Source organism: Arthrobotrys flagrans (genome assembly GCF_004000055.1).
Source record: "Arthrobotrys flagrans strain CBS H-5679 chromosome Unknown unitig_1, whole genome shotgun sequence".
NCBI lineage: Eukaryota > Fungi > Ascomycota > Orbiliomycetes > Orbiliales > Orbiliaceae > Arthrobotrys > Arthrobotrys flagrans.
In genome coordinates, this window is record NW_027137556.1 from 1,492,220 (window position 1) to 1,513,777 (window position 21,558).

At 45.6% G+C, this 21,558-nt stretch overlaps 6 protein-coding genes across 6 annotated transcripts; 2 read left to right on the plus strand and 4 right to left on the minus strand.

The window, feature by feature from the left end:
- Positions 1–267: 267 nt before the first annotated feature.
- On the minus strand, positions 268–2,889 carry DFL_008439 (uncharacterized protein; the record flags this gene model as incomplete). Its single annotated transcript, XM_067638172.1, has 4 exons — positions 268–591; positions 676–923; positions 979–2,769; positions 2,835–2,889. The coding sequence occupies 4 exons, from the start codon at positions 2,887–2,889 to the stop codon at positions 268–270; spliced, it is 2,418 nt and encodes an 805-aa protein (XP_067486088.1).
- Positions 2,890–5,298: 2,409 nt separating this feature from the next.
- On the minus strand, positions 5,299–7,249 carry DFL_008440 (uncharacterized protein; the record flags this gene model as incomplete). Its single annotated transcript, XM_067638176.1, has 7 exons — positions 5,299–5,995; positions 6,076–6,357; positions 6,413–6,706; positions 6,771–6,901; positions 6,974–7,040; positions 7,098–7,155; positions 7,231–7,249. 7 exons carry the CDS (start codon positions 7,247–7,249, stop codon positions 5,299–5,301), a joined length of 1,548 nt encoding a protein of 515 aa, XP_067486089.1.
- A 3,723-nt stretch (positions 7,250–10,972) lies between these two features.
- DFL_008441 (uncharacterized protein) lies at positions 10,973–12,736 on the plus strand (the record flags this gene model as incomplete). The annotated part of the gene is made up of 1 exon (XM_067638177.1): positions 10,973–12,736. The coding sequence occupies one exon, from the start codon at positions 10,973–10,975 to the stop codon at positions 12,734–12,736; it is 1,764 nt and encodes a 587-aa protein (XP_067486090.1).
- A 2,131-nt stretch (positions 12,737–14,867) lies between these two features.
- DFL_008442 (uncharacterized protein) lies at positions 14,868–16,355 on the minus strand (the record flags this gene model as incomplete). The annotated part of the gene is made up of 6 exons (XM_067638178.1): positions 14,868–15,217; positions 15,283–15,356; positions 15,415–15,803; positions 15,867–15,926; positions 15,997–16,050; positions 16,131–16,355. The coding sequence occupies 6 exons, from the start codon at positions 16,353–16,355 to the stop codon at positions 14,868–14,870; spliced, it is 1,152 nt and encodes a 383-aa protein (XP_067486091.1).
- A 1,807-nt stretch (positions 16,356–18,162) lies between these two features.
- DFL_008443 (uncharacterized protein) lies at positions 18,163–19,123 on the minus strand (the record flags this gene model as incomplete). Its single annotated transcript, XM_067638179.1, has 3 exons — positions 18,163–18,507; positions 18,571–19,044; positions 19,109–19,123. The coding sequence occupies 3 exons, from the start codon at positions 19,121–19,123 to the stop codon at positions 18,163–18,165; spliced, it is 834 nt and encodes a 277-aa protein (XP_067486092.1).
- A 619-nt stretch (positions 19,124–19,742) lies between these two features.
- Positions 19,743–20,186, plus strand: DFL_008444 (uncharacterized protein; the record flags this gene model as incomplete). The annotated part of the gene is made up of 2 exons (XM_067638180.1): positions 19,743–20,119; positions 20,183–20,186. The coding sequence occupies 2 exons, from the start codon at positions 19,743–19,745 to the stop codon at positions 20,184–20,186; spliced, it is 381 nt and encodes a 126-aa protein (XP_067486093.1).
- Positions 20,187–21,558: the final 1,372 nt, after the last annotated feature.

The following is a 21,558-nucleotide window of genomic DNA, read 5'->3' on the forward strand; positions in this document are numbered from 1 at the left end:
TGGGGTCAAGCATCTATCGACATTCATAGCCACAACCGAGTGATTTTTTAGGTAAAACGGTTGAGTGAAACTAAATTTCACGATGGACGGTCCCAAATAATTGTTTACTGGCATTACCTTCACTGGGTTTGGTAATTTCTAGCAGTATACTGAGCTCGTTGCTCAGTTGTTTCATCATGGTATTGTCAACAGGTTCTCAAATTGATATGGCTATCGATACAACAATGGCGATGAACGAATCTTCAAGGGAAAAACACCAAAACATATTCATTCTGAGCTTTCGTCAACGCTGTCAGTTAAGTTAATCGAATCAGACGGCTCTTTCCATAAACCGGCGGCCAAGAATTTAGGTAATCGAAATTTCATGGTGTCCTCGAGAACTTGGCGCATGTTCTCCATGACCGTCTTCATGCTATCATGGGTTGGCATAAGTGGGTGTAATTGATTTCCAAACGCTGGCATGGGCTGGGGTATCGCAAAACCTGCCGTATTATGAGGAGGGGCGTCATTATTGCTGGTTTTATTAACGAAGTCACGAGTCGTGGATAGTATCTCCTCGGCATAGGCGAGAAAGTGCGCTTGAACAACCTCCTACAGTGTCAAACGTCAGTAACCAGTAATCGTCATTTTAAATCCCTTGTTCTGCTGAGGAAATGGGGAGGCTTGTCGACATACATCCCACAAACCAGAGTACGCCAGCCAGTCAGCCATAGCGAGACGCATACTATTGAGTTGGACGTTTTGATTGTATGATTTAGACGCCTTAGGGGCGAACATTTGTTCGTAACCGGGTTCGTTGTAGTATGGCTCTGCACAGAGGATCATGCCTTGAATTGAGACCAAGACTTGGAGTAGAGTCGAGGTCTTGGGCTGCCACTGTTCAGAGGCGGAACCGCCCCAGGTTCCAAGGATTGACAAACAAACTATAGGAAAGATGGGTTAGTGATTAGACGTGGAATTAATACAAGTCAAGAGTACCTTTCCCAGTTTCATAGAGGTTGGGGTTAAATCGGACGCGGGCCCCTCCTGTCGTCTTAAACGTAACCAACGGAGGGGTGTTTGGGTAATCGGGCGGAATAGTGAAGTCAAACTCATACAGGCCCAGGTGGTATGGTGATGACTCAGGGCCGACGATAATGGCCTTGAAAAAGTCGAGACGATCTTCTTGCACCCGGATGTAAATCCCAGGAGGGAGACCGGTAGCCAAGACAGTTAACTCTTTGGCAAGCCGTCTCATGCAACCAATTGTGGCGCTGGAGTGCCCAGGATTATTACCGTAGAAGATAGTATGGGGGTTGGCACTGCTGTGGGTATCTATAACTTTATATGAATAATTGAATTGTAGGTAGCCAGATAATGCATGTCTGCACTCTTGTTGTACAGTAGCGGAAACGCCGAACGGATTGGATTTCTGAGCGCTAGTCGAGGAGAAGGGACCTCGAGACGAAGAAAAGATAGGGTGCGCCAGGCTATCCGGAGAGAAAGATGCCGGGTGCGAGTTCTTGTATGGTGGCGACGGCCTCGCCTTATCTTTCTTCTCCCTCAATTCCTGTGCTCGCTTGTCGAGCTCGATCGCTGTTGTCTCAACATTATCACATAACGACAAAAGTCTTTTGGTCTCCTCGTCTTGATATAGGAGTCGGGACGCATTGTTCATAAATGCTTGACATTGTTTGGCTAGCCTTGGGAGAGAATGCACGATGGATTGGCCGATGCCGTCGAATCCTTCTGCGAGCACAAATTCTACGGGATTTAGAGTTGCTAGAACCCCCATACGCTTCTTGTTCGGCGCAAATCCTTTCAACTGATCGAGGTTGGGCATTTTGATTAGGTTTGCGATCCCCGGAGAGGACTTTTTCTCTTGGGGGCCGGTGACCAGAAACTCTAGTAGCGGCTCATATGCTGAGAAGAATTGAAGCAAATTCAGGCACATTGAATACATCTCCCAGGTGTTATGGATGTCAATATCCATGATGGAATCGTTGCATACTAGGCTTCCTATAAGCTCTGGTAGATAACTGACTTTGATGATAGAGACGAGCAAATCCTTCCTCTCCTCGAGAAGGGTAGTCATGGACAATTCGCCCGCGCCGTCCGCTGTTAGTCTCACCAGACGGCCCAAGAGGCCTGTGAGATAGTTGTTGTCTTCGGACTCTTGTTTTATTTTTGCCGCAGTCTTTACAATCTTTCTCGATGCGGATTTCCTCCCACCTACCTGACCTGTTCCGTATCCTGTCCCAGCCCGTGATTTTGAAGGTGGAGTTAAGGATACATGCTGAAGAGGTGGCAGTGTTTTAGTTTGGATAGAAGTTGAAGCCATGGCTGAGGCCGACGCGTTAACTTTCTTCTGAGGAGCGAGACTCCGAGAGCTAAATTCTCTCAGCTGCCAGCGAGCATCAATTTTTGCCAGAACAAGGACAAAGGACAAGAGATAGGCGTCAATGCAGCGATGCGAGATATCGCTGAAAGGGACTCTAAGTTTCCCGACTTTCGAGCCACAACCAGCACATACTATCATCTTACACTCGGGGCACTTGAAGAAACAGGTCTTTCCATGGTGGTTGTAAGGTAGATTAGCCCCTTTCTTTCTGTCGACGGACTTTATAACATCGAATATCGAGGACAGAGCCGAGGGTCCGTGTGGACATGGTAAAGTAACTGACCGCTCCTCTCCTAGGAATTGGGCGAAGAAAGTCTGGATCTTCTGGAAGTCAGCGGGGACATCAGGGGATAAGACGGCCGATGCCTTTCGTCTCAATCCTACGCCAGCTGGAATCAAAAATTAATTAATAAGTATCCCCCACCCTTTTTTCCAAGGGAAGTTGCAAGCTTACGAGAGCGAGAAGATTCGATACAGGGGTCCATAGGTTTGCCTGGCGGGACAGCCATCGTAGGGGGAAATGGCACGTATGCTGGTGGTTGATCAAGATCGACTATGTTTTTAGAATCAGAGCCTGGGATTGGATATGAGAGATGGTTTGATGGCAGAGGTTGGTATGGATTAATGAGAAGATTACCACCCCAGATATTGGTCGTAGGTTGATTATCAAATGTACCAGGGGGGAAAAAACTTAGGTCCTCATTAGCACTCGGTGGGGTGGGCTTGAAGCTATATGTCCTTGTCTCTTTGAGTTCTTGATATTGGTATTGGTGGCCCGAAGGTACAGTCATCCCTCTTGGAGGTGGAGCTGGATCTACGAGGAAGAAGCTACCCTCACCCTCCGTTGCCCCCGCACACTCCGATTTCCTCTTTATATTGCATAATTTTGCATCCTCGGGATTCTGGGTATACAGTCGAGGGCTTTTCATCCGGTGGCACTTATAGGCAGTCGACAGCGACTCTTCCTGATAAACTATATCGTCGTTGTCTGATCCTAGTACGATTGGATTTAATTGGCTACCCAGCCCTACGTTCGAAGCCATCTTTCTGGTATAGATTCCGGGGGGCATGGGGTCTTGATTTGGATATGAATATCGAGGGTAGAAAGTCGTAGGAGATTTCTCCCCTAGATTTGAATTTCTGACTGCTGGATCGGTCATTAAATGTCCTGAGAGCAAATATTTTCTCGGCCGGCACAAGCCATGGAAAGGCTGGTTGGGGAGTGAATCGTCCTGGTCGATACTAGAATAGAATATGTGGTAGGGGTTCATTAGGTATTTTGCTACAGCAATAATTTGCGTAGGCGGAATGAGTAGAACACTGCTATCCTGTTGTTCATAGAGTTTTGCCTGTAGAAATTTGAGATTTGATTTGAATATCAGCCGCTGACCAGAAAGTTTTAGCGTAAGGTTCGAGGAATTAAATAAGGATATGTACGAATGCGCGGCCAACATGGCGAAAGGATTCCAACTCGATAGTTTCGAAAGTGGAATATGGCGGCCCCTCCTAGGATCCGTTGAATTGTGCACGACTTTGGCTCAAATTCCGGTAGAGTAGCCACGATACTACTTTCGTACCGGTATGATACCTTTACAACCATTACTGTATACATACCTCTCGTGGCAAATCTTTTCGCGTCCATGAGTTGGCTTGCAATTGTCTGGGCGAGAACGATGAATGAACGGGGGAAGATCAATCTCGGAGCCGGAATAACTAGTACCTAAGAATACATATTACGTACGGTGCTTAGTTTGATTGAATCTATTCGTTGGCGCGCAGAAAGCTGTGATGTTGGATCCTTATCGAGTCAAATCGTGGTAAATGTTTATCGAATTGACAAAGATATAGCTGATCTGATCTGACGTTAAATAAAGACTTAAAACTAGCTCCGCAACAGTTAGTCTGTCCTAGAATCTCCCACCCCGGCCATAGTGAGCGAGCCTCAAATACACTCGCGGAGAGCCCGTGGCCCCGTCTTTTTGTTCATGTGTAGGACCATATGCAAGGATTCTGCAGAATCAAGTTCGGGCTCGTAAATATTGAGTCTTAAATGCACCGATGCGTTGTCGCTTTCTGCATCATATCATTCATATCCGCCTCTCCATATGTATACCAAAGGGCTCACTATATATAACTAGCGGATCTATCGTTTAAAGGGCAATCATTATGGGAATCGATGCAATTACGACTTGGAAGGGCAAGCCAGAAATGAGGCATGCTTATGCTTTTGCGAGTTTTCTTTACTCTCACTCCATCAAGGTCATAGCTTCTGCACCATTATGGGCCCAGCCTGAGAGATACCTTGCATTAAATCACCCAATTAGGACCCGGATGCAGTGAAGCAGCATCCGACGACAAACCTCGCATCCAGGCCTTTGCCGTGTCTGGTTTAGAGCTTCTGCATTGTCTCGCTATCTCTGCGTCTGCTCTCCGGATACTATTCAAGTCCTCGGTCCGATGCAATCATTAATCATGAGAAACATTACCGGTCACTAGATCACCGCCGAAGTAGATATGGAAGGCAACGCAAAAATCCCAACAAAGTTGATAGGCTTACAATTTTCCCTGTCTCTCGCACGGATTTCTAAATTAGCTCGGTCTACCCTTCTAGGTTCTGCAGTCGTTTTTCGGAGTCGAAACAAAGGATAAGAATGGAGAGTTTTGACTTTGTGAAACTAGTTAGATCCTCATTTTGCAAATTTATCTTACCTACCAATACGAAATCATAAAACGTTTCCGATCTTGGAGCATACGATATTGTAACTCACACTCCGATTTTCCGACAAAGTTTAATCCGGTTTTCCAAGAGAAGACATAAGGCTTGTCTCGTACCCAGACCCGAGTGGTGCTGCGCAGAGACAAACACAAAGCATAATAAAGAACAATATTGAAACAATACTACTACTCCGAACCCTAACCTACTGCGTAGCTTTGCTTGGAACATGCTCATCATGTTCCGCCACCCCCTTTATTTCAGCAATCTCCCTATCCAACCGACTCGACGTATCCTTCTTCTTCCACGCCTTCCACCAACTACCCGAAAAGACGTCATCCATTTCCTCTAATGTTCGTCCTTTGGTCTCTTCAGCCGTAAAGAACATATGAATCAAAGCAGCACCGTTGAAAGATGCGAAAATGAAATACATTTTCCAGTTGATAGAACGCAACAACGGCGGGACTGCGAATGCTAATACACAATTCCAAAGCCAATTAGACATTGTGGAAAGAGATACAGCTTTTGCTCGGACTCGCATTGGGAAGATTTCGGCCGGGTAGGTCCAACTACAGGGGCCCCAAGTTGTAGCAAATGTTGCTACAAAGAGATAGGAGCAGGCGATGACGACGCGCGCCTGTGTTTCGTGGTTTACCATTACCCAGGTGGTAGCGGAATCCGGGTCATCGTTACGTTGGCCGTAGGCCGCTTGGACAGAGCCAGTGATGAACAGGAAGGTCATCATGAAGAAGGATCCTGCGAGAAGAAGTGGGCGACGACCTATCTTATCGATGAAGAGAATTGCGGGTAAAGTAAGGAGCACGTTAATGACGTATTGGATAGAAGCGGGTAGAAGAGGGTCGGTGATCCCCGCTCCTTGGAAGACATAGACAATGTAATACCTATGTGACCAGGTAAGTTAGTTTTCTTGCATCCTTCTATGTTTGAAAGTTGTCCTTTGAGGTGCTAGGGGCCTTCATACATCAAAACATTCATTCCGGTAAGCTGTGACCAAGCCTGAATAGCGATACCTAAGAGTACCCTCTTGCGAATCTTCGGCGCCACCAGATCCTGCCATGAAGTCGTTTGTTGCTCTCGCTCAAAACGAATAGCCTCTTCGATCTCAATATATTCTGCGGCAACCTTCGCATTGTTAAGATCTCCTTTCCCATGCAAATCGGCCAGGACCTGCTTCGCTTCCTCCCACCTATCTTGGGAAGCCAGCCAACGAGGTGAATAAGGACAGAAGAATAGTAACACAAATCTGTACCATTGTCAGCACCATATCTCCAGATAGTTGTAGCGCCACAAGCACTCACAGTATAACAGCAGGGAATATTTGAACCGCCCATGGGATTCTGAAGGCAGAGGTGCATTGATCCGGATTATGTGCCCCGCCACAAACAAACGATGAACCGTATTGGATAAAGTATTGAATCAGGATGCCCCATGTGATAGCCCACTGCTGAAGTGATACGACTCGACCGCGAATTTCCTTCGGCGCTATTTCGGATTGATAGACTGGAACCATTGAAGAGGCCATGCCAACAGAGAATCCGGCAATAATACGACCAGCAACCAACATTCCAACGTTGATAGAAGCCGCCTGGATACTACTCATAGTTGAAGCCATCAGTAATGATCCACCGCACTGGCATAAATGGAATAGAGACCCACATAGCACCGATAGTCCAGATTATGCAGGCGATTTGAAGGCATGTTCGTCGTGAAAATCTATCAGCGATAAAAGACGAACTAGCCGATCCCGCGAAAGACCCGGCTGGCATGGCGGCACTGATACCCCCTTGCTACATCATGTGGATATAATATTAGTACTTATTTTCTTGAGCATGCACGTCGTATTTGTGAAATGCGCCTACTCTGTAGCCCAGTGGATTATCGAAATATCGGATATAAGCTTGTGTTCCTAACACCCCTGACATCGAGCTAAACTTTTTGTTAGAAAGCGGAGAAACATTACATTAGGTTGAAGCGGCTTGGTACCTGATATCGAAGCCGAAGAGGCCACCGCCTATAGAGGCGATGAAACATATCCCGTACACTATGGCATAGGACAGTTAGCTACTAGATTCTTTCGCTATCAAGTCGCCATCCAAGAAAATATAGAGTTACTTACCATTTTTAATTCTCCGCATCGTGAAGGCAGATACAAGTAGATTGTAAGTTCAGGACAACGGGGCTCTAAGCTACAAGCTCGCATGCACTTAAGGTTTACAAGAGTTCAAATAACATACAGCTACCTCATAGGCTCTACACCTTGTATTTATATCGAAGGAATTCCGCCAGTATCTTGGCATTATTGCCATGGTTAACATCTCTTGTCCTACAGAACGATATCTACACTCATCATTCGAACCTGGATACCGAAATATGCAAACTTGTATCCATGCCCTGGAACAATCGCCCAGCATCTTGAGTTCCCGTCCTGTATAGTGCTCACATGTGACGTTTATATTTCACAAAATCCAGCAAATCACCCATAGTTTCTAGGTTTAACCTTGTAAATTTTGATCGACAAGTTCGAGGAGGGGTTGCGATTGCTGCCTTGGGACTCTTAAGCCAGACATATGCGCGTGCTATCTTGCAAGACAATCCACAAGCAAGGCTTGATACACACTTCGGAGGAAGCTTCTCCACGACCTTATCCTAATTTTTGATGTAACGCTGGTGGGGAAATGATTCTACGTAGTATACTAGTAATGGTACCGAGGGAATCCTCGGCTGGGATATATTTTTTCTGGGGTAGCGAAAGTTGAAGACGGGACACCCACGTCATAAAACCTGGATATTGCCATCGTGAAGCTTGTTTACAAGCCACACCCGTTAACAAGCAGGGGTATCGCTTGCTTACAGATTTCTCCGCTTCATACTTTTTTTTGCTTGTAAGAGCTAAGTCGACGCTTCTAATTGGCGGGGCTTCTAGCTCCGAGAAGATACAATAGGAACTTTGGTACAGGCTGAATACATCCCTGGCTTTTTGAACTCATTTTTTTTAAGCTCCACGTACTCGAGGTTGTTCTGTCGCGCGGCACATGTAATTGCGGTGGGCCAGTTAACTTCTCAAACAAGGTTTTCCCCCATTTCGTAACGACATCCACCTTGCTTTTCGAAAATATTCTAATGATCCGCTGCCTCTGTCTGAACTCTCCTTGTTCTTACGGCTCACCTACTTAACTTTTATCGACCTATCCGTTTGCCTAGGACGGCTCTGAATTTCAACTTGTCTCGTACCTTGTTCTGATCTTGGTAGCTACGTGTCATAGCTAGTCGCTGACTGTCACACTTAAATGTTGCCAACCCGTCACACTCTAGTCAGAGACTCAGAGACACAGCTGCAGGATAAAATAGCTTCTCAGAACGCCCCTTGTTCATCGACTCGGAAGGACTTATACCATGTTCGTATGGAAGTATTGGCTCCGAATTAGCTGCATGCAGGCGCCATCGCTGGAGTTGGCGTCAATCGCGTCCGAGCCAACGTTCCTGATTAGCATGTTCAATGGCAGGAAATATTAAATCACTAGCTGTTGTTGATGTTTTCTTCGACTTATTCGCTACGGAGGTGATATTGTGACTTTCTTTCAGAGGAGTAAGGCCGGCCGTGGGTCGAATATATCGCATCTATATGGGTACACATACGAGGCTTAAATTGACGGCGCGAGGCTACCAAAGTTCGAGTTCGGATCGAGATCGTGATTGCACAACCTAGTTTCGAATTCGCTGGCCACATAAGCTCAGAATTCAAGGATACACATACCCATACATTGCATTGCACCTCTGTGTCTATATGGTATCATCTAAGCTGATATTTTACGGGGCCCAATGCTGATAAGAGTTAAGAGACCGTGCCAGGCTAAGCATTTATGTTAACGAAATCTCAACGATTTGCCCCCCACACTCGAGCTCGACGTTCCGTGAATTTAATTGCATGAATTCAATTGCGAATGTACAGAATAGCGGACCCAATTCGAATAGGGCAATGCCAGGCCAAAGCAAATGTGTTGTCCCGGCATATAATTTTCCGCCCGTGTTACCTTGGATTCAGACAAACATTTCCTATTTCAGTCTCAGCACCAACACAGTTTCCGAGACATTTCGGCTCAAGCCGTGCTAATTACTACAAGTGCAACATGCAACAAAAGAATGCGTTGGCCGGGTGCTAGCGAAGATAACCGGCCTGCGAATCACCCGTCATGGCGAATCACTCAAATTGGGTTGTGGGGCACCGCTGCACCAGCTCTGACCTGTAAACCACCCCCACCTGCCTGCCGTCTACGCTGCCTACCGACACTATTACCCCCGTAGTTCTATAACATAGTCAACACACAAGCCGTAATGCAGTACAAATCACGCGTTCGCTACCTACCCATAGTAAAACAGTCTAACTTTACGAGTGAATATCACAACAACCAAACGATGTACCTTGAATTAATATACGTGGAAATAATAGAATAGGACTTTGGGATTATGGAACTATAATTGTTATATTTTTGTGATTTTTTTGGTGGTGATATTGCTGTTGTCGTCAGGCCACCTTTTGCCATAGTAATTTTGGTGTAGTTTCGCTTAGTGATTCGGGTTGCTGGTTTGATTCGTAGGCCGGCTATCCACGTTAGCCTCCACGATGTGGTCGCCCTGGCCATAAATATAAATTTATAAGATTTATAAAGCTCGGGGGATTGCGACTTAACCGGTCGTGGCATCACCAATATTCAATTTAAAGGTTGAGATTCGCTAGATTTTGCAGGGTTTTAGGGGAGACGGGGCGGGACAATTAGTGACAAAAAAAAGGTCGAGCTATGTAGTTTTATTGAATTCGAACCAGAAAACACGAAGTTTAGAGCTAGTTAATTGCTGTCGCTCGAGCCGTCGATATATTTTCCAAGAGAGCAATATGGCGTAAGGTGTACAGCTAAAAGTTCTTGGTATGACCAAGGCCAAGTACATGACCTCTTCGCAGTTCCCCCAAAACATTCTATTCGCTCAACACGGCGAGGGAACGTCGAGGAGACAGCCGCTGACCCAGATATCATCCCTGGATTCATCTAAGACCTAGGCGACAAATCCCGTTTGCTATTGTCTGCCGATACTGTTGCAATTGCGGGATTTAGATTCCTTGACAGCACGAGACAACCACAGCTCAACACGAAACTTTCCTCTGCACCTCCTTTAATTGGCAGGCGTTGAGCACCCACACCTTGAAGAGTTAGGAAGTCGCACATCAAATTAACCAAGACGGCCACCAAACCATGCTAAGCCTAGCCAAGGACGATCAAGCTTTAACAGTATTTCTTGATTGTTTTATAGCCGGGATTAGGATATTGGATTTTCGTCATTCTGCGATTGAAAGCTCCGATAACGCACGTCCATACCCCCTCAGGTATCCGAGATCATCGATCATGGAGCTTCATCGATATTACGTATTAGAATGGACAGTTAATAGGCTCCACTCACTGGCCCACACATCTCATTATCAGTTTTGGGTAGGTCCATTCTACTACTACCGCATTATAAGCTTCTGACCGTCGATGAGGGGCCGGTTTTAAATTAGTGTAGTGACTTCGTCAATGCGATTGATTCGTGGAACTGTAAGGTATGATCACATTGTCCATTGACCTCGCGATCATAGAACCTATGGAAGAGATATTCTATTCCAACTCCCTAATCTAGGACTAGGCTCGCACGATTAGGGAGTACACATTATAAAGCCAGCCCCCATAGAATCCATATAACCCTTCAGCAATTTTGAGGGAGGAAGTGTATAAATGGAATACACCTTTCCCTCCATTCGTTGCCTCTTTACTGTAGCTTTTCTGGGATAGAAGATTCGATCGCCTCGCTCTTGTACTACATCAACTAAAATGTATACCTCTAAACTTCTCCTCCTTCTCCCAGCTCTCTTGGCCAGCATTTCCGATGCCCACCCTCTCGCCCCGTATAGGACCTTTGAGACCATTCCCTCCGCTCCTCAAGGTTGGGAAGAGGTTTCTGACAAAGCTGTAGATCTTTCCACCCCTATCAAGCTGCGCATTCACTTGGTGCAGCAAAATGTCCCAGAGTTCGAAAGGGCCTTGATTGACATGAGCACTCCGGGGCATCCTTCGTATGGCAACCACATGAACCAAGCTCAAATCGATGATATACTACGCCCACACGAAGACACAGCTGCAGCTGTCAAGAGTTGGCTCGAGTCGAAAGGATTCGGGGACGACCTTAGTTTCAAGAACGACTGGATCGTTGTTCCTACCACTATCGGAAAAGCCGAATCGCTGCTCCAGGCCAAATACAAAGTTTTCCGAAACTCGGAAACCGGGAAGAATGTTGTTCGCACACTCTCATACAGCGTACCCCGCAACTTACATTCAAGTGTCGCATTGATCCAGCCAACTAATTTGTTCGGAAGCACAAGCGCTATGAAGAGTACAATCTTGAGAGTTGAGGATCCCAGCGTTCTTAAATCAGCTTTCATTTCGAAATCGAAGCTTGGAGGCATTGATGCAGCTTGTCAAAGTAGCATTACACCTGAATGCCTAGCAGACCTCTACAAATACAAGGACTACAAACCTATCCTGACAAATAATACGCTCGGAGTCAACGGTTTCCTTGAACAATACGCTCAGAACGACGATTTGTCTAAGTTCTTGAAAAAATATATCCCCAATGCGAAGAATGTCACATTCACCTGCACGCCCATCAATAGTGGTAAATGTACTCAGCATCCAAGCGAGGATTTTACTGAAGCGAATTTGGATATCCAATATACTATCGGCGCTAGCAATCCAATTCCTAACATTTACTACTCTACTGCTGGAACGCCACCGGTCGTGGATCTTGACCCTAATACCAATGAACCCTATCTCGAATGGCTGGAGTATATGCTAAAACTTTCCGACGAGGAATTACCCCAAACAATCACTACTTCCTATGGCGATAATGAACATACTGTCCCACAAACATATGCCATCAAAGTTTGCAACATGATCGGCCAGCTTGGAGCTCGAGGCGTCAGTGTTCTCTTCAGTTCTGGTGACTCCGGGCCGGGTGATGATTGTATCTCGAAAGACGGCAAGAAGAGATTTGTTCCTACGTTCCCAGCTACTTGCCCCTTCGTTACTTCTGTTGGTGGAACTGTCGGTGTTCAGCCTGAGAAAGCTGTATACTTCAGCTCTGGCGGTTTCTCGAACTATTTCTCACGTCGTGACTACCAAAATTCAGCAGTAAGCAGCTACTTGTCCTCTCAGGCCGATGCAACGACTTTCAAAAATTATTACAATGCCTCAGGACGAGCTTTCCCAGATATTTCGGCTCAGGGGTCTCGATTCCACGTCTTTGTCGGCGGGTATGACCAGCTAGTTTCAGGTACTTCGGCCAGCTCTCCAGCCTTTGCCGCCATCATCTCCCTAGTCAACAATGAGAGAATCAGCCGAGGCAAGAAGCCATTGGGTTTCCTCAACCCATGGCTATATACGGTTGCAACTGAAAAGAAGGGAATCGTTGATATTACGTCTGGGGCCAGCAGGGGATGCTCTGGAAGCATTCCTGGTGCCGGTTGGAAGGCGACGACAGGATGGGACCCTGTCACGGGTCTCGGTACCCCAGATTTCAGCATACTCAAAGATTTGTAAAGCTTTATGTCCATTGCCCTTGTATTTTCTTATTATCATTATTATTATACCCGTTACATAGATTGATAAATATTCTAGATACCTAATCATATCCCTGCTAAATAAACAGAATCTTAAAAAAATATATGAAAGACGATAGAGCCGTTGAGAAAACCTTTGCCGGAGCATTTGGCTGATCGAATCATGATATCAGTGCAAGTTAAGGAAGAATGTAAATCCACAAACTTTTCTATACAGCTACTCCAATCTCGATCTCCGATTCCGGCATGGTATCCAGAGTAGATCCTGTTACGAAGGGCCCCTGACTACGTCCTCCTCTAAAGTTACGCTGACGAGATCTTCTTCAAGAATTGGCCCAATTGGATCGTTGTAGAGGCTGAGGTCGAGAGATATCCCAATTGGGTCTTCATTTTTGTGTAGCGCCATTCCGACCGGATTCTCTGGCAGCGTTATCGTGAACGAATCTCATTAAAGATTCTTCCTCACTAGATTCACTATCCAGTTCCTCATCTTTCGAAGATTTCTTTGTCGCCTTCCTCTTCTTTGCTTTTTCTTCCCTCACTCTTCGTATTTCATCCTTATAGCTCTCGTCGAAAATAGACTGTACTAGGTCGAGAGAGACATCCCTAGTTTCCGGAAAGGCCTTCCAAATTATCAGAAATGGACCAACCCCGATAGGTAGGGTAGCGATCATGAGAAAATTCCTGGTTGAAAAGTGATCGGTGACATCGGCTAAACTTCGAACTATGAATTAGCTGTTAGAATTAAAGCGCAGAAAGAAATATACGGAGTGATGTAGCCTGCACGGGATATCGCCAGTATAAATGAAAGTAGAGAGCATTGGAGCGTAGGCGACTACGACCAGTTTGATGATGTCCAGGGATATTCACACTCGAGGAGTAGAATCCTAAAGACGATCACGTAAATATAGAATTATATTATACAACGAGGGAATCAAAGGGAATTGTCAGTTGTCGTTAGAAGCCCCTTGGACCGTTGTGATGCTAAATTTGAAAACTTTCCACGCCCTCAGAGCATAATCCTCTGGCGATCTCATGTGGCTGTATTATGAAATTTTTGAAAATGTTGGAACTTCGGATCCACAAGCTCATACACGAGCATGAACATTCAGTTAATGGGCTTTGTTACCATAAAATGTTCACAATAGCAATTTTGCGTTTTTTGATCAAGCTGTGACTCCTCAATAAAGAACTCTTCTGGCGTCCTTGACATAATTAGAATTATACACAGCCCTATACATTGTTGTATTTTATGTGTTGCCCGGATTGCGCAAGTGTCTGACTGTAAGCCATAAACCAAAGCGACATTAGTGTGCAACTTCTAGATTGCGGGAGGATTTCGGATCATAAACCGTAGATTTGGGAACGTGATATCGTATAATGTCCATTAGGATATTGTATAATAAAATGAAGTTATACATCCGGGTACTCACCACGAATTTCAGAAACCTTTCGGGATCATGGGGAAATTGGCTGTCTTGGATTTCAAAACAATTCTCCGTCAAAACCAAGACATTTAAATACAGTGAATGTTCGATATCCTGTTTCGAGAAGCTAACAGCTAGTTAGTTACACAATACCCGAAAGCCTACAAGGCCTATCGACGCGGCAGAACATAATATAAATTTAAAAACATTATTGCCATGTCATATTATTATTATTAATATATTATCGACGCTGTTTGTGAGCGTTTGTTACCCGTAAAACGCAAGATATATACTTCGGCGAAGAAATCCCTCCCAAAAAAACTCCGTCTAGCGCCTAGTATAAATATATGAATGCAATGTCATTGAAAGTGTCGTAGGTCTAATATTAATAGAGAAATTATCTTTTTTAGGGTATCAAGAAGGCCGAAAATACTCTTGACACTCAATCGTGGAAAAAAAAGAAGAAAAGGGAGAGAGAGAGCAATGTGCGAAGGGTAGGAACTCAGAGCCCACGTCGTAATAAGTTAGCAAAACCGAGTCCCGCCACAAGCAGATCGAGCTGATGACTGGGTCTCCCCGTAGTCACACCCCCCAGACAATCTCCCAGGCAAAATACGAACCCCTAACAAAGTAGGCAAACAAAAAATACAAATTGCTGGAAAAAGGCGTTGGTAATTCGTAAGGTCATACCCAGTGGGGCCATTTTGTAGCTCTCCGACCATTTAGATGGTGGGGAGAGTCGGAAAGTTTTACATCTTTCCAGTTTTCGCTACCCGATGTGAGTGGGGTCACAGAATCGGCATCTCTCTCCTTAAAGGCCGTCGTCACAAACTCAAGTGGTGCTGGTGCTTCAGTTCCTGTGCGGCGCTTCCTTCGAGCGGCGGATCGCCGTTTTTGGTGTAAGTCTGATTCTAAATCTCCAACAGCCCTGACAGTTGTTCTAGTGAATAGCGGCCGAAGTGCAGGGACCGATGCACAGACTATCCCAAGTGTGCATTCCAACGCGCTAGCAATATATAACCCAATACTATCCCCTATTTAATTCGCAATTTGAATTAGTCCCTATGAAGATCGATACGGGAGATGATATAGTACGTACAGGTCCAGTCATATAGACTATCATGGAACACAAGTTTTGTGAAGTAGATCCTGATGACCCCGGCAAAGCATACACTAGTATTGCGGTTAGCGAAAACCAATGACTCGTGGGAATCATGTGCAAGGTACCTACATTGCACCTAAAGCAAAGCACGAGGCTACTATCCACTTGCCCCGCCTATCAACTCTAGTCAACCCGCATATCTCTCCCAGAGGCACAATCACACAGTAGAAGTCCGTTACACTGTTTATTATTGCTGTGGCGATATGGGCTGGGTAGGTCGGGTAACAATGGCCTTCCATGTTGTATATCCAAAAATGTTCGATAGGGTAGCACTGGAATATCGCCGCACCCAGGGTAGCCAACATTGCAAGAACTGTGATGGCCATTCCAGCATATATTAGACGGTGAAGGTGAACCGATACGACGCCGAGAGGAAATAATCGGAGGTAGAAAGTTAGAATTGAGAGCTTGGTCAAGTTGATGCTGACGGTAAATACAATCTCCATCGAGAATGCAAGCTAATAGTCCGTTAGTTTTTTTATTGTGGGTAACTAAGTAATATTTTGAACGGACGTAAATACCTTGCGAGCAGGCTCAAGGAATTTATCGGCTAGAGGGGCAAAATCCCAGAGATGGATACCCTAGAAGCAAAGATAGAGGTCAGAAAGGCTATAAAGGCGATAATATAGGCGAATAAGAGTCGCGTTATACCCATCCATATCTCGTCGATAGACATTGTAAAGTGATTAACACTGTCGTTAGAAACTTTAAATAAATGTCAGCTAATGTGCTTTACTGCCAAAGACGAGCATTAAAGCGATTGAAAAAAACTCGAGGTTTCTAACCGTCGACGTTATAATCAGCCAATCTTCCCTTCCAAGCCCATGCTTCGTATACATCCTCTTGGCATATATTCGTAGACCAACAATGAAAACTGTAATCGATAGAAGTGGTATCTCCCATGCTAATAGTTTCCATCCCTGATATTCTGGGTTTGTTGTGTTTGCCGGGGGCCATGCCTGCACGACCGCCAGTGGAGCGAGAACTATCGTCGAATTTGATCCTATCATTTGTATTGTCGTCGCAACGTAAATTCACCTTTGTCGAATGTTGAAATGCTTAATTATCGTCCATCGCAAATTCGGAACGGAACCACCAAGTGCTTCGCAAGACAGGTGGGAATTGCAATGGGTTTAAGCAATAGAAAAATCGTTGCGCCAAGGCAGATTCATGCAGCGGTTGCCTATCAATTGGTAGCTCTCGAACTAGAAGAAATAAGGGCTTCTTTCGCCAAAGGCATGCCCAGACGGTGTTGTTCTATCATGATTCAGACGGCATGGGAATTGTTCAACTCCCCACACCCGAATTCCATTTATTGGAGTTTGGATCTGCATATAATTTTCTGCAGAGCAACAAATATGGCAATGCGCGTATCAAGCTAGCGACGTAACAGAGATGTCTATTCTCCTAACATCGGGCTGTAGCAAGTTGCAAGCCCTTTGCGTCGTGATACTACACAGGGTCTTCGCCTTGCTGCAGTTCAAGCAGGAATATTGTATTCTCAGAACCGGCTTGGCTATTTTTGGTCTGGCTTCGAGCAACCGAACCTGCCCAAAATCGCCTAGACGAATGTGGCCGCGACCGCCAGTTTCAGGTGTAAGGGCTTCGAGCCTGTCAGGATTCTGACTGTTCGCCTGGACTATGCCTTTTCATGCACGGCAGGAAATTATTCGAATTCATGCGCAACACACAGTGGGGCTTGAGGGAGTTCTCGTGATATACTCCATCCTCAAATTGTTTATAGTGGTTTTCAATTCTTCCACAGTTACAAGAAACACCTGTGGTCAAGTGTTGCAAATTCTAAGCCTGAAGCTTATAAGCCACCACAGGACCTACCTTGCCAGCATGCTACAAGCATCTTTTATTTCGAAATTTCTGGAGTTTAAGCTTTCTCCACGCTACCGCCTGGCCAAACACTACCAGAATTCGGGATCACAATCCTAGGTCAACGGAAAGTTCCTCATCATTTGGTTGTGGAGCTGGCAAGCCGTTTCTCGGCTTCTAAGTGCGGTCTCGACGTATACGCGTAACTCTCTTGTCGTATAGTTGTATAGGGTCCTTGCAGAATTCCATAGATCCAGAAAAATTGACCACTAGAATCCACGAGGGGTTATTGCGAAAGTTTTTCCCCTGACGTAACCACTTAGCGCTTCGAAAAAAATATATTGTTCAAACGGTACCTGCATTGCCCAGAAGGTGAATCACGCATGCTGTGTTTCAGGTGGATGCATTATCCATCCGCCTAAGATCTCGCTGAAGGCGTCTATCGACCCACTATCAGCTCCCGAAAGTGCATTTATACGAGCATGAGCATGAAGTGATAATCATACCAAATTCATCCCTATAGCTTGTAATTTACTTGCCCAAAGCAGGCAAACGTTCGTGTAACATTTCGGTCGATCTGCGCTGCATTAGATGATTTGCGTGGTATTTCGTCGTCGCAACACGAAAGAGCCCCTAAAACATTCGACACCTTTACTTAAACTAGCCGTATAACTGGAATTCTAGAGCGCCTAAGTGCGTCGAGGGGAAAGAAAAAAAGTTCGACTGCATCAGTTTCATTCGTATCTCATGGACAAAAAGTTCCTCGAGATCTTGAAGATTCAAAGATCAAGTTTAGTGTTAACGTTACGAAGGTTTTAAGGATAGATATTGTGAATAATATTTTCTCTAGCCAGGCCGGCGGGGTATCGTGCATGAAAGTAAAAAAAAGTATATACATGAAATAAAATGGCACTGGGCCGTTCATCTTAGAGAATGTATGAGACCTAGCTCTGAGGTAAAAGAACAAAAACAAAAAGGAATTAATTCGAGCATTTAATGCCCACCACGACAACCATTAGGAGCAAGTGTCCAGCCCGTTAGACGGTTTGCAATGTCGCTGACATAGCAAGGGGTAGCACCATTTCCATTGCTCAAGTTGCCGTCTGGAGCTATGCTACCAGAGTTGTATGCTCGGAAAGCCTTGTAGTAGTTGCCATATTGGTTGATCAACTGAACAAGACCATCTCCGTAAGCTGTGCCCATGGTTCCGTCAACAATCATTTGCTTGATTGTTGTAACTGGTCGGAGGGGATCAAAGGCGACACCATTGTGAGACTGCATGAGGCCGGGGTTGGTAACGCCGTTGCTTGTAGTAGGGGCTCGGAGACAGCCAGCCGACTAAATGTGATAGTTAGCATATTTCGAGCATTCCTCGGAAATATGGTGGGATCTATTACATACCTCCTGCATAATCACAGCGAGAATAGCTCGCTGGTCAACTCGTGATGCGCGCGCAACCTGTTGGATGTAGGTCTTCATGTATCCAATTTGACGATCGGTGTTATCGGGTCCCCAGCCGTTCCAACCGCAGCTTTGCTTCATGAGTGGCATGTTGGCTTGAAACATAGCTTCGAAAGAAATCCAGTTCTTTGTGCTGGGGAAGTTTTCCGGCCCACCGTAGTAGTAGGTGTATGAGTCGGTACCATAGGCGACGCCGTCGTTTGTATTGACGTTGTTCCAGTAGGAAAGAGCCTTCGCAACCTTGATACCCAGACCATAAGCGACTACTGTCTGTCGAGGCTTGACCTCCTCCGATTTTTTGTGAAAGTGTAGATGTGAGAGCCTCTTGGCAAGATGGGAGTATTTATGAAGAGGAAGAGCGTCGCAGGTGCACAACAGCATCAAGCTGATGACGAGAAATCGGAAAATGGAAAACTACAATTCGTTTATTAGCACTAGATTCTATTTATCTTTTACATACGATACCCGTTCTACGTACTATAGAGGACGACATGTTGATTTAAATTTCAAAGCCTGTCAAAGATAAATGATAGATATAGATATGTAAAAGCTAGATATCAAACCTAGATGTTTACCAAGTGCTGTAAAACAAAAATGAATGTGGTCGCTACAAGGCGAGAATAATAAAAAAAGAATCTATGAAATTTGAAAGGAGTGTAATTGGAGAAATCTCCTACTTTGACGGCTGCACGCTGAACGATCCTCGAAAAGTCCGAGGGAAGACATCGTGACTTCTTATATACCTAAAAGAATATATTCAGTCTCCTAAATGGAGTGATTCTGCCTGACCGATGGAACCGGGCTTGCCGTTAGCAAACTAGCCTTGCACCCACACCTTTCGCAGGGAGAAAAAGGCGTTGCGCCGTCTTGAGCACCAGCTCAACCGATTCTGGGCTGTTTATTGGAAGATGGGTGAGATTGTGGTGGGTCTGGTGGCCCAGGACGCAGACAGACGAGCCAATAGCCGTACTAGACTCAACTCTAGACACACAACCACACGAGAGGAAAGTTCTACTTCTCAGTCCCTCCCTCGCGATCGGAGACGAAGGGTCAAGCCTTCAGATCAGCTTCTGGGCTGCTCATTCGAGGCCCTTCTTATTTCAGCAGAAACAATGAGATTTACCTTAAATCTCCTGAAGTTGTGGAGGGGTTTGTTCATTTTAGATCTGGTCAGTCAGAGGCTCCAACGGGAATCAAAGGTGACCCGGATACAGCTCGCAAAGGGGAACGTGGACCGACCCAGAATCGGGTCTGCATTGAGCGCAAGGCCTCGGGGCTGCTGGTTTGCACATGAAGTGCCTAACACAGCAAACTTTTCCGTGCCGTTGAAGACAGGCATCGATGCGTCAAGAGTCACATCGCATCAGAATCTGGTGTCAGCGCCGTTCTATCCGCCCATGGGAAACTCCATTTTTATCTCCAAGCTTTGCGAACAAAGCAGCAAACCGGCGCCTAAGCTAAAAGGCAGAGCTCCTTGCCCAACACTTGAGTAAGAGGACTATATCAGGTGGGAGTTGCTGCGATCGATTTGGCTGATAGGTATGCATGTCAGATAGCGAGGTGCAGCCGAGGATAGTTATCGAGTTCGCCGAAACCCTCCAGAGTTAACTACACCGAATCTTCCATCTTGCGTGCAACCAATTATTGGGCTTGGCGGTGCGCAGTTCCCTCTGACTATGCTCACGTCACTTCGGACAAATCCATAGGGAGTTTCAATGTTTTACACGGAAAATGCCCAAAATCCACCTCCCGTCGTAGACGCGAAGCTAATACAGGGGCAACCCGATGAGGCTACAGAAATGGCTGGATACATTTGCATATGGGGCTATCGAGAAGACATCGCAGCACAAAGAGCTGAATGAAACGTTGCAATGGGCGTATATGGAAGTCTATTAGGATTTATTTCCGGTCTTTCGATCTTAGAATATCACAGTTCACAATATTAATGTGTAAGCGCTGATATTATGTCTAGCAGCTAAAGTAAGAAGCAAGTACTTATATAGCAGCATCGATCCCTTAGCTCAGAAGCTTGGGCATATAGACGGTATTTGGATTCGGGCCTCGTGGCAACAGACACCAAAATTACCCGCCCCTAAATAGTCTACTAACGGGTAACCCGGCTGAGGCTAAATAGGCACTGCGGATTCGGAGCCCTTACGGTTATGGCAAAAACCACACAAGTCTGGTTGCGAGACTGGCGAAAACCAGCCTGGGCTTGACGACTGGAATTTTTTGTTGGGCAGCATTGTAGAGCCGTGGAGTTTCGAGACCGCATTGTTTTACTATTAACATTGTGGGTCGGAAATTCGAAAAGCTTCGAACAGGCAGCATTATATTGCACATTCATAATCGCACGACCAAGGCCTCTCAAGATACACTTAGAGGGCTTGATCATCTTCGATTGGTTGTTCATGTTGATTAAACTATAACTATGGATGAAGCTGGTTTAAATACTAATGCAATGCGGCCTGGCGTCAGCCAGCCGCCAGTTTTGTACATCTAAGGAATGTTCCACGGTCTCGAGACTTAATGCCCCATTTGTGAGGACGCAATGGTATTATATTGATGCATGATGCAACACCCAACCTTATCTTAACTACTGGCCGAATCGTCGATGAGGATTATGTTCGGGAAATTCAGCCTCAGCCGGGGCGAAAAAAGGTTATAGCGGGTATCTTGATCAATTGGTTCGATGTTCTGTACAGCCTCGGTAAGTCTTAAGTTGCGCAGTACCATGCAAATATATTTTTGCAAGCCTCCATGACCACAGCACCAAAGAAATCTCAAAAGATCGGACGAAAGGGGCTCGCAATTGGAGGATTTATTTTATCTTTCCCATCACCAACCCTGTTCTCTCCGTTCTTGGATTCATCAATACCAAGCAACTAACCTCCCCAAAGAGTACATTTCCCCCGTGTCTAGTGGGAA